Consider the following 12,943-nt stretch of genomic DNA (forward strand, 5'->3'; position numbering starts at 1 on the left):
GTTATGAAAATTAAAATTACAATAAGCAGCTTTAGTGAGTGAAAATGGACCAATGATGATGTTAATTACCCCAGTAAAGACACCAGTATTTAGAAACATAAAAACATGATGGCAGATAAAGGCAAATGGCCCATCTGCAGTAACCATTATCTCTTCCTCTCTCTAAGAGATCATACGTGTCTATTCCATATTTTCTTGAATTCAGACAGTCTCTGTCTCTACCACTTCCTCTGGGAAACCATTCCATGCATCCACCACACTTTCTGTAAAAAAAGTATTTCCTTAGATTACTCCTGAGCCTATCATCTCTCAACTTCATCCTATGCCCTCTCATTAAAGAACTTCCTTATCTCATTATCTCTCGAGAGTCAGCATTAGCTACCTTGGCCAAAATGGTGGCATTTTCTTCCTTCTTCTCTTATGTTGGCTAGCTTCCTCCGTATTTTCAAGGCTTCACTCAAAACTTTAAAAAAATAAAATAAAATTCTCTGAGACCTCCCCCCCACCCCACCCCCCGCTCCTTGGCAAAGTTGGCTTAGGACACCACAATCTCTTGAGCTGGCCCTGAAAAGCAGCTCTGTGGTTTCCATGCCTTCTGGGTTGCAAAGATCCAAACTGATTCCTTAAGATTTAAGATTTGAGCTAGCTCGTGTTCTCTCTGTATTGTTGCAAATTCCATTGGCCATTCCTTGGTCATACAGATAATGTTTTTCTAAGTTTTAGTTTAGAAAGGCAACATTCTTTGTTTTCATCCTTTCCCAAAAGTTTCAAAAGTTATGTGCAGGGCAATGAAAGCATTTGGAGATATGATAGATTTTATTTATATATAATATAATTTTATTAGTATGTCTACCCCATAATGTCCTACAAATTGTCCTCAGTTCCTCCTAGTAATCACATGCTGTGTTTTCATGCATCCTACCACTAGAGAGCATTTCTTCACATTTAATACACAAAGGAGCTCATAATCAAAACATAAATATGTCTAAAAGTCGGCCTAAAAACCTGCCTGTAAGACAAGTTGTCCAAGTGCTGATAATTGAACCGAGTTTTAGACATATCTCAAAACGACTTAGGCCCTTTCAGTGCTGCTGTACGGCCAGAGCTAAAAGGGGCATTTTAGGAGGAGTGGTGAGGGCGGGATCTGGGCGGGGCATGGGCTGACCTAGACTTAGTCGTACTGCAAGAATAAACAAAAGTGTAACAAGACTGCCTAGACGGAAATTGTGCATTGTGACTTAGGCCATGTAAAACCAGGTCTAAGTGCCCAGAAGGTCTCCAAAGTGAGCAGATAACAACTGTAGACACAAAGTACAAGCCTCCACACACTCCCCCAGTGATCACTGGCCCCTCCCCCCACACCTCCATAAAAACAGAATAAAAATTTACAAATCTACGTCCAGAATATCAGCAGCTGGTATAGGAAAGCCTAGTAGAGCAGCAGAGGGGGGTAGTCTGGCAGATGGGCTAGTAACCCACAGAGAGGAGGACACAGGCCCATAAGCTACTCTAACCACTACATTCATGGTGAAACATATGCACCCCCCCAAAACCCCCCAAACCCTGCTGTACTGCCATATAGATGCCACTTGCAGCCATAAGGGCTATTGGGGTTGTAGACAGGTGGGTCTAGTAGGTTTAGGGGGTATTTATGGGGGGCTCACCATGACCTATAAGGGAGTACATGGTGAGACGTTTATATGGCACTCTTTTTTTTGAAGTTCACAGCAGTGCCCTTTAAGGTGCCCCACTACTGTGTTGCCATGTGTGGGTGTCCAGTCCATCACTTTGCTGGCCCCTCCCACATCCAAAAGGTCTTGTTCTAGGCGTTTTTGACTTGGATGATTTTTTTGACGAGAATGTGGTATAAATATAGACGACTTAGCAGTCTGGCCGATCAAACGGACTTTAGGCATTGCCGACTTTGAGCGAGTAGGGACTTAGGCCCAAAACGGACTTAGATGTATCTTTTGATTATGCTCCTCAAATTGTTTTAAGGCGTTCAGGCAACTTTCTCAAAGTTTTAGAATATTGTACATATTATCTCAAACATCTTGTGGTTTTAAACTCGCCAAAGACTTTTCTATTCTATGGAAAAACAAAGAGACCAACTGACTTTCCCACCAAAAATTCAAATTGGGAACAGGGCAGTCCATTGGTCACCAATCAGTTCAGTGGACCTGGCAGCATAGCCTGAAGAAAGCCACAGAATGATGGCTGAAACATTGGTTTCTACCTGACAAGATGCAGCGAAACCCAGAAGCCTGCAACGAGCATCCTGTGGTATTCTTTGAGCTGCAAGACCCATCAGCTGACTGAAGTGCAGCATCAAAGACTTTTAAGAAAAAATTAATTTTGGTGTTATCCAGCATAGCTATTATTACAGATCCAAAGCAACAATTCAATGGTCCATCTAGCCCGGTATCCCATCTTCACAGTGGCCAAGCCATGTCACAAATACCTGGCAAAAACCCAAATAGTAATATTCCACGCTACCAATCCAGGGCAAGTAGTGGCTTCCCCCAAGTCTGTCTCAATAGCAGAAAAATCAAATCTCTACTCATATGAAGAAGTCTATACTCAAACACTCGCACTCCACTCTTATAGTCTATTCATACTTGGAGCTTAATATTCGTTCAGGAAAAGGCCTCAGAAATAGAGAGTACAATGCTTATAGTTTCAGTGGTAATCATTACCAGCGTAGGTGTATTCCAAACACGTACTCCGTACTACAGTCACTGGCCAAAAACCTGTTTTTTTGCTTCATTATCCATATTATGTTTAAACTATTTTTTTTAAAACTATTTTTTAACCTTTTTCGTTATAACTTATACCTCTTATTTTATACACTAACTAATTGAGTGCAGACCGCTTCAGAATTTGAAAAACCTCACAGGAGATTACTTATCTTTAGTGTTTTTGTTATTCTGTTTCCATTTCTGAGCTTCTTCAATTCTGTGTTATTTCGTACTCGGGACCAGAACTGGAGCTTTTCAACGCTCTCAAGACTAGAACCAGAGCCGATGCTGCTGGCGTTTCGCGGACCGTTGGTTTGTCCGCTGCTTCAGGGCTGATTTTAAAGCACAGTAATGTCTAAAGATTAGAACAAGTACAATAACTTATCAAGAAAAATCGCTATTACAATCTATATACATTTAAATGTAGCAAGTGTTCTATCTGAAGTTTTTCAAACGCTGGCAAGATGGCCTTACCCCACATTATGTACACCCTCCAATCAGCAGCGCATGCTCCACCCCCTTCTTATCTTATTGGCTAAAAGCCATAAGGGCTAAACCATCGGCTAATGGAATAAGCCAGGGGAGCACAAATTTGTTAGCTTACATAATATAAACTGAAAACGGGGTTAATAAAAGTATTGCCATTCAAAGTTTTTATTCAACCCTTTCGAGGATAGTGTGCCAAGATGATATATCCATTTCTGTTCACGCTGAGCCAAGTATCTTTTAAAATCCCCCCTCTTTTTCCTTTTTGGATTACTTCTATCACACAGGCTCTCAGGGACTAGAAATCATCCTGCTTTCCTACACAGTGTCTAGCTAGTGGCGCTCCTAATACTTGCAACTTGATGTTGCTTTTGTGTTCGGTAAGTGTAATATTGAAACATAGAAACATAGAAGATGACGGCAGATAAGGGCCATAGCCCATCAGGTCTGCCCACTCTACTGACCCACCCCCAAGTCTTCTATCCTAGGGATCCTACTCCTGGTGACAGGTTCCCTTGGCTTAACCCTCTAAGGGATCCCACATGGGCATCTTAAATTCTTGCACGCTGTTTGCCTCGATCACCTGCTCGTTCCAAGGATCAACCACTTTCTCGGTGAAGAAATATTTCCTGGTGTCGCCATGAAATTTCCCGCCCCTGAGTTTGAGCGGATGCCCTCTTGTGGCTGAGGGTCCTTTGAGAAAGAGAATCTCTTCTTCCATCTCGATACGGCTGGTAATATACTTAAACGTCTCGATCATGTCTCCTCTCTCCCTACTTTCCTCGAGTGAGTACAGCCGCAAATTTTTCAGCCTTTCCTCGTACGATAGATCCTTGAGCCCCGAGACCATCCTGGTGGCCATCCGTTGCACCGACTCTACTTTCAGCACATCTTTTCGGTAGTGTGGCCTCCAGAATTGCACACAGTATTCCAAATGAGGTCTCACCATGGTTCTGTATAATGGCATTATGACTTCAGGCTTCCGGCTGACGAAACTCCTGCGGATGCAACCTAACAACTGTCTTGCCTTAGATGAAGCGCCTAGAAGTGTGACCAACATACAGTAGCTCACAAGGGCATTTAATAATGTATACTACTCCATCTGTTTTACAATCTGAAGTATGTTTCGGGGTATAAATTGCCTTATCCTGTGGATTTTGAAAGTTATTAGTACAGATCATGATGTTACACATCTGACATGAACCACATGCCCGATGTCCATGACAGTTCTCATCAATAATAGCATTTATTTCTGGGAGCATAGATGGACATAGAATCTCCTTTAAATTCTGATTTCTCCTATATGATATTCTCAGATCTTGATTTTTTAAAAACCCTGAGATTTTTAATATCTCCCAATGTTTACGGAGGGAGCGTACTGTTTGATGGCTATTCTGAGAATATGTAAGCACACATGTAATCGTCTGTTCAGACTGAAAGCCAGAAAGTTGTTTTGGGGCAAGAAGAGTCTCCTTATGATTGAAATACGCCCTCTTATAGGCAGATTGTACTACTTTCAAGGGGTAACCCCTGTTCAGAAATTTTTCTTTCAATTCGGTAGCTTATGCTTTGAATTCAGCTGTAGAAGAGCAAATTCTCCGAACTCGCAGAAACTGCGAAAATGGTAAGCTTTTCTTTAGAGTAGAGGGGTGAGCACTAGCATAATGCAATGCTGAATTGCAGTCTGTGGGTTTTATAAATACTTTAGTATGGAAAGTATTATCTCTAATTTCTATATCAACATCTAGGAAGGATATTTTAGATCTCCTATATGTGTGGGTAAAATTAACTTTCTCATGGCAAGTGTTCAAGTAATGCAAAAATGTTTCTAGTTTATCCAATCTTCCATCCCAAATTAGAAATATATCATCAATGTATCGTATCCAGAATCTTACATACTTAAAATAATTGGAGGGATACACCCAATCACATTCGAATTTATCCATGAACAAATTAGCAACTGAGGGGGCCATTGTTATGCCCATGGCAACCCCTGATTTTTGTCTCAATAGCAGACCATGGACTTTTTCTCCAGGAATTTGTCCAAACCTTTTTTAAAACCAGCTGCTCTTACCAGGGACTACTGTTCATATATAGAGACCCAAATAATCAGGACTACTCAAATCAAGTCACTTCACAATCAATCAAGATGACCTTTATTCTATGCAATCACTGTGGTGCTTTAATTCCAGGACACACTATTTGGAGGCTTAAGGCTTGCCCCATCTGTCTTCAACTTGGTCCAGGAGGGAGGTGGGGGTGGGGGTGGGTCAGTCGGCCCTAAAAGTTTATTTGCGATTCTTCCATATTTGCGGGCCGGCTCTGCCCCTAACCCCCACGAATATGGAGGGAGAAGTGTAACTCGGAGGAGTCCTTGCTTTCAGTACAAAGCCTGAGGAAACTTCAGAGTGAGGAAATCTACAAAGACTGTACAGTAAAGCTGTAGCTGTATAGTGAGCTATAGTCAGCACACTGACACTATATTTAGGAATAATTGTGAGACCTGTAGAACATGTTAAAATATCTGAAATATCAGGTGGTTTAACTTCTTATGCTAATAACAGCTCTTGATTTGATTTGATGGCCATTCTTATGCTTTTCTCAAGTCTTGGAAGTAAGTAGTCTCATAATAACAATGTGGCAGGTAATTTCTGATTGGGGTTTAACATTTTCCACCAACAAACAAAATAATTCTTAAATCTCAGATATTGAGAAAATGGTAGTTTATTTCCTTAAAGGATAAGGGTATGAACTCTATAATACAAAAAAGTGTTTTAGTCACTCAATTTCCAATATATTATTGCTGAAAAGCCAGACTGGTCCTGAATCACAGAACCGTCTAAAAAATCAATCCAATACACATCATAATGAATAAAAAAATTGAATATATTCATTACATGAATTCAGTCATCCGTGAAAAACTTAATAAATCTGCTACTGTTCTGTACAAAGTGCAGAAATGTCGTCTGGATCCAATTTCATTTTAAATGCAACCATATATAAATTAGTCAAAGAAAGAGTTGGTTTCATTAGTCAAATGAAAAAAATTGTTTCTCAAAGCTATAGTTGCTAGATTAATCAAAAATTCATTTGGCGCCCTGTATGTCTAGGACAATGCTCCAAAAATTTTTGATTATCAAAATGTCATCTTGAGGAATAGAGGGAATACAAAGAATTAACATCTAGTATAGCCATAACATAATTTCTAGCACTTCAGTACATCAGTGGCTATTAAGGTTTATCGCCACTATAGTGGATTTGGATACTTATGACACTTTGATCATTACTGTCTTCCAGATCATGACCAAGAACATAACTTATTAGTGGCAACCATTCTACAAAAAAGATCTATTAGATTGGAGCTCTTTCTGGTAGTCCATTAATTGAGATGTTATTATAGCAGTTTCTGTTTTCAAGAAGAAATTTATAGGCACGCTCAACCTGTTCCTCCCATTTTTTCATCCATATCGCCCATGGTTTTGTTGGCAACTTCTGTCAAAGCAGTCTCCAGGCCAGCAAGTGGGCTGGTGTGTATCTGTGACAAGTCATTGCAGGACTGGGAAGAGAAAGGTGAGGAATCTTTCTTTTCCCCATGCGTCTTTTTTTTCCTCGGAACCTAATTTCTTTGCTGTGGCCATGTATAGCACCTGTTTTACAGCTTGTTCAGAACTCGGAGCTGGTATAAAAGTGCTTCCACTCACTTTTGACAGCAGTTTAGATTGGGGGGGGAGGAGTTGAAGGATGTCCTACAGCAAGAATCTATGGGATCTCTGCACACACATTCCTTGTGATACAAACTCATCATATGATCTTCCCCTCATCTAGTAACTATATAGCCTCTTTTCTACAGAAAAATTGATTAAAACAGATGTACTGTTTATCTGCCTCTTTAACCCTATGTTGGTCTCTCTTCTACTTAAGTCTCTGCCACCATATACAACAGGGCAGTGAGGTTGGGTTTGACTTCCCCTTGCAAACTTACCCCAATTTAAAATCCTTCCCATTCCTCAAATTGCGTCCCAAAAGTCAGAAGTTACATCATCATCTAGCAATTAAAATGTAAATAGAAAAAAAAAAAACCCCTGTTGTAATAAGCAATATGAACTCCAAAGTTCTCTTTCAACTATATTGTTTCCAATGGAAAATACTTTGTGGGACATGGTATTCCTATCATGTTGACTTCTTCTTTCTTAAATATCAACTGGTTGTAGCAACATTTATGTCTCAGTAGAAATCCTCTTTCACTTTGAAAAAATTTAGCATTAGGTTTTCAAATCTCTTCCTTAGACAAGACCATTTTGTTAATTTCTAAGTCTCTCCCTCTTCTGAAGCTTAATTATGTGCTGATGAAAAAGTCATCCCATTCTCTTTATCATTTTTATTGCTCTTCTTTTTGCCTTCCTAATTCTGCTATATCTTTTTTAGTAATTTGGTGACCAGAATTGAAGGGCTTATTTCCAAAACCCTCTAAGTCCTTAATAGTTGCATTGGACTCAGAAGAGTTTGGAAATAAGCTCTTCAATTGAATACAATGTTCAAGGTGCAGTTGCGATACATTCCCATTACTACTGCTCTCAACAACTTTGTTTTGTGTCTTGTATGTTTTATTTATAGGATGGAGATCCAACACTTCCACCAGAGAAGAGGAAACAGGTAAGGTATCATTATGATTTTAGTGTGAACAATTTTCAAACAAAGTACATATATGTAAAGTCTATGGCCCTGATATTGAGACTGCAGAAGGTAGCCCAGTTACCTCCTGTGGTCTGCAGCAATTCTGGATATTCAATGCTGGAGCCATATCTGGCCACCAGCATTGGATATCTGAGACAAAGTTGGCACCTCAGACTTAGCCAGTCAAGCTGATATTCAGTGGCTAGCTAGCTAAGGCAAAATGGCAAAGATAGACCTACTTTTTAGGTGAGTTTATCAAGCTGCTAGCTTTAGCCGGCCAGCCACTGAATATTAACAGTGACTGGTGACATAGCTGGACATTGGCCTGTCCAGTGAATTGGATATTTAGCAGGAGGTAGCCAGCTATCTCCCGCTGAATATCTGCAGATAGCTAGCTAAGTACCACTGAATATCGGGGTACATGTACTTTACCTACACACTTTGAAAAATGTCCTCCTGATTCTATGACTGAAGAAAATTACACAGTACACCTAAATCTGTAAATCTGTACCTACTAGGTGTGTGGATACTTTATCCATTGAAAATGTAGGCATATTTTGCAAATTCTAAGAGTGGAGTTCATGTTCCCCCCCCCCCCCCCAACGATGAGATGAGATTTCCCTTACAATTCGATCTAATATAGGACTGCAGCTCTTTGAAAAAGGGTCCTTTGGGTCCCATGAACACATACACATTAAGTAATGTAAATTCCCGTTTTCCCTCGATATCCAAACATATTGTCCTGGGAGCCCCCTCCTGAAGCATATGATGTAAATCAATGGGACCATTTTACCAGTCAATATCATTACTCCCTTGGATTTTTGACCCCATCGCATGAAGAAAAGTAAATTTTACCCCATGGTTCCCCTTGTAACTTCTGCATTTTACTCAAAGCCAGTTTAACTTCTTGCAGCAGAGCAACATCCACCTTAAAATTCTTCGTATGTTTCAAAATTATTTTCTTCTTGATTGAATGATTCGCTCCACCCACTGTAGCTGATTTAATTTTATCACCCATTGCCTAAATGGTGATTTCTATACTTTGTACCATCCTCCTCATAATTGGTACAATTCCATAGATACCATGGATCTTTGAAATACTGAAACTCTGCTCCCAAACATGCCTATTCCTGAGTCAAGAAAAATCCGTTCTAAAATTACCCTGAATGTGGCATTTTAGGATAATGTAGGGAAGGGTGTGGCTGTGCACCCTGCAATTAATTTGTGTTAACAATTCTGTGATCTGCCTGTTTTGCAGTTAACTACATCTTCTTCTTTTTTTAACTTTATTGATTTTCAAATCTAGAACAGTGCTTACAAATTATATATACAATTATCATCAGAGATAGCACCTACAATCAGATATTAATACAAAATAATTATCCCCACCTTCCCTCCCACCCTGGTTTGAGAACAAAAAGAAAAGCATGAAATTAAAATCCCAGACAACATTTGTTAAGTATATAACCCCTCCTCCCTCCCTCCCACCCATCCTGGATATGCAATCTAAAAGGCATGATTCAATTCAATGGACCCTATGTTAATTTAAAATGCTTATTATGGCACGATGTTTCTGAATTAATTCTCTCATATTTATAATATGAGCATAAAAATTCCCACCAAAAGGGATGATGATGTCTTTGATGATGTGTTGCACATTATCTGCCATGACATTAATGGCTGGGTCAGTTTGGGATATCTGCTCTTTTTTCTTATTTCTAACCTTGCAATCACAGGGATAAATAAGGTATTCACAGACAGGGAAAAATGCTTGAGTACCTGAATAAATTTAATGTAAACAGTTCTGATCTCCCCTGGGAGAATGGTATAGAAATTAAATAAATAAAATAAATTCATTAGAAGGATGGAGAAAGGGAACAAGGTTGTGGAAGCATGGAATTCCATGAATTGGAAATCTCCCTTTTAAAAACTTACTTCCCCTTGGCAGCTATGGTCAGGGATTGAACTTAAACGGAATGAAGAGTAGCACTCCAATTCCTCACAAAAATTGAAAATATTCCCTATTATATCCCACAGGAGGTAGAAATGGGCACTGGTCTATATGAGCCTAAAAAAGTAGCACAGTAGCAGCAGTAGGAAGAGGGGGGCAGGAGATCATTGACAAAGTTGGAGGGAGGGGGAGAATGGATATATTGTTTCACAAACTCTGTGGCCCTGATGTGCAACGCTCTGACGCCATGGTAAAAAATACCATGGTAGGAGCAATTTTTCCACAAAGGGTGCAAATTATATGCTTAGCTATTTGTGTGGAGCAGCCCCAGTAAAAGGGGGGGAGGAACTGTGCCTGGCACCTGTTCAGAAAGAGCAGTCACTAAGCACAGCTCATCCCTCCCATCAGGCAACTCCTACCAGGCAATAGCCTGCCTCTACCCTGCTCTCCTGACAGCAGAGCAATCAACTGCCGGCAAGACTTCCAAAAGCTGCCAATGCACCAGAAAGGGGAAGGTCTGTCATTTTGAAGAGGCGGGCCTGCCGACATGAGGGAATGGACATCCCTTTGCAGATTGTCAGCTAAAAGGTACGAGGTTGTTGGGAGGGGGAGGGGTCCTGGTGCTCCCAGACCATACAGCCAGGTAGGGGTCAACTAGGTAGGGACCAACCTGGTATTTTTTGGGGTGGAGGATCTCGGTGTGTGTGTGTGTGTGGGTGTTACTGAAATATATTTCCCACTCGACATGGTAATCTGTGAGGTTTCAAACTGTCATCCTTGCTGGGCTTCCAGCTCTGAGTAACAGAGGAAGTGCTGCAGTGCAAAAGGGGATAGAGAAACAATTCCAGAAAACAGGAATGTGCCTGGAGCCAGGGAGAGCAGGGAAATGATCCAAGCCTGTGGTCAATAGGGAGTCACAAATTGAAGATGAGTTAGTTAGGGTAAAGTGCTTTGAAGCTTGCTAGGGAAATAGAAGTCTGGGTCAAGGGGAAATAAGAAGCAGAACAGGCTAAAAAATTATGCCTTTGCAAAAGGAGAAAAATTTTTAAAAAGCGCAAAAGGAATAGAGAGGGAGGGAAAGAGGACAAGGAGGAGGAAGGAAGAAATATGAAAATAGACCAATACATGAAAAATCCTAAATCACTTTGGGACAGATTCTCAAAAGATTTATGGTCCTAACTTTTGAGAGTTGTACTCATAAATTGGTCTTTTTGAAACTTTACTAGGGATGAATAAATAACAGGCTTGTCCAACCTATGGCCCTGGGGCCAGAACCCGGCCCTCCATGTGCTTTTATCTAGTCCTCAGAAGCTTGGTAATTAAGAATTGCCATACTGGGACAGACCGAAGGTCCATCAAGCCAAGTATCCTATTTCATGTGGTGCTTATAGCAAGATTCATAGGAGCCAACTTTTGAAAATGATTGGGGTGTTGAACTCAACATTCACAACAAATTTCCCCTCGCTCAACATAGAAAACCAAAATACATCTGGTAGTCCATGACCAGCGTGTATCTAAATGTCAAGAGAAGGGCAGATAATGTGGACAAATCAAAAGCTAGGGTCCTCCTGCCACTCTCTTTCCCCTCACAGCTTGTCAGCATCATATGCTGTCTCTCCATTCAAGCCATCTACAGCACTTTTCTCCAACCAATCCCTTAGCCCTTCATCCACACCACACCTTCAATTATTTTCATTTTCCCCTTTTCCAATTTTTTTCAGTTTTTTCTTTCTTATAAAATTTTATACCCAGGCTTATCTTTATGAATTTTTGGACTTTGATCATCCGCTTCCTCAGCACCCACTTCTCTTTTTCAGAGGTTGGCTTGTATTGAATCATAAATTCTAGTGACAAATTTGAAGTATTATAATGCAGTAGTGCCCTTCTGTGCATCTTTATGAAGCAATCCTAGTACAATACGTGCCATTCTGGAGGCAGACTTATACTAAGTATCATGTTATTTTCATTTTTGCAGGCAAATCTTGCACAGCTGTTGGGTGAGTCTCGAGAACGGAACAAACATTTTGGAGAAGAAATTAAAGAACTTCAACTGAGGCTGGGAGAAGTGCAGGGTGACAATAAGGTATGTTTAATTTTTCATGTTCTTAAATCTTCCTTCTCCATCCTCAGGAGGGAGACAAAAGAAGGGGGATTGCCACAAAAGTCCCTATGGCAAACCTAATTGATAACACACACGCTTTTGGCTACATGGTACTGGCTAGCCTGGGAAGGGATGTAACCAGTGCAGGTGGGTTGAATCATGGAAATAGGACTGTTGCAGATTGATGGGGCCCTGGGAGAAAATACAAAAGCCTGGGCCTAGGGAGAGACTCATAGTGCAGAGGGTGGTTACAACAGACATGCATGTAAACAAAGACTGAGGTTTGGTGTTTCCTCATTGTTTAGCCACCTGGCTGCAAGCTTGAGCTCTACCTGTTCTAGCCAGCTGATACGGCAAGCAATAGGGAAAGGAGAAAGGGGACATGCTGGATCTTCAGAGAGGGAGGACATAAGATGCTGAACTGCTAGAGATAATGGGGATGTGGGAGAAGAGAGAGGCAGAGATCGCTGGTCCACAGACTGGGGTAGGGGGCAGGAAGAACCTGGACTGGTAAGGAAGGAGGTATGCTGGACTATGGGGCAAGAGAGGAAGTGGTGAGATGTTAGATTGCTAGATGGCGAGGATAAAATGGGGCAGATTGGACTGATGCAGCAGGGTTCATCTTATGGTTTGGCTCTCTGGGGCACATAGTTTGTGCTCTACTGTTGAGTCTCTGGCCTTGTGAAGCTCTAAGAAGTTGGGCAAAGGCCTGTGATAATGTTAGTCGAAAAAAATAAATGGAAATGAAGAATTTGATAAGAAAAGTGTTTATGAAGCTCCAGGGAGCTACTTCATTTCAGTGGAGGGGGTCCATGTCAGCTTACTAAGTGAAGGTTCTTCAGTAGTGGGCTTCTTTATTTGAGGCCTTGGAGAGTCAAGTGTTTTTTTAGGAACTCAACAGCTTTTAAAGAGTCATCTAATGGCATGCTGAGTGTCTAGAATGACATTCTTTGATTTTAGGATTGGCCCTAGGTCTGTGGTTCTACTATAAAT

General features: G+C 40.8%; 1 protein-coding gene across 5 annotated transcripts in view; it reads left to right on the plus strand.

The window, feature by feature from the left end:
- The window catches only part of CCDC149 (coiled-coil domain containing 149), a 120,244-nt gene that overhangs the window by 11,652 nt on the left and 95,649 nt on the right, over positions 1-12,943 (plus strand). For all 5 annotated transcript variants that reach the window (XM_033948369.1, XM_033948333.1, XM_033948343.1 and 2 more), the window contains exons 3-4: positions 7,839-7,877; positions 11,825-11,932. In XM_033948369.1, coding sequence (XP_033804260.1) covers positions 7,839-7,877; positions 11,825-11,932 — 147 coding nt within the window. The remainder of the gene's footprint in view (positions 1-7,838; positions 7,878-11,824; positions 11,933-12,943) is intronic.

The sequence above is a fragment of the Geotrypetes seraphini genome, chromosome 1 (genome assembly GCF_902459505.1).
Source record: "Geotrypetes seraphini chromosome 1, aGeoSer1.1, whole genome shotgun sequence".
Lineage (NCBI taxonomy): Eukaryota > Metazoa > Chordata > Amphibia > Gymnophiona > Dermophiidae > Geotrypetes > Geotrypetes seraphini.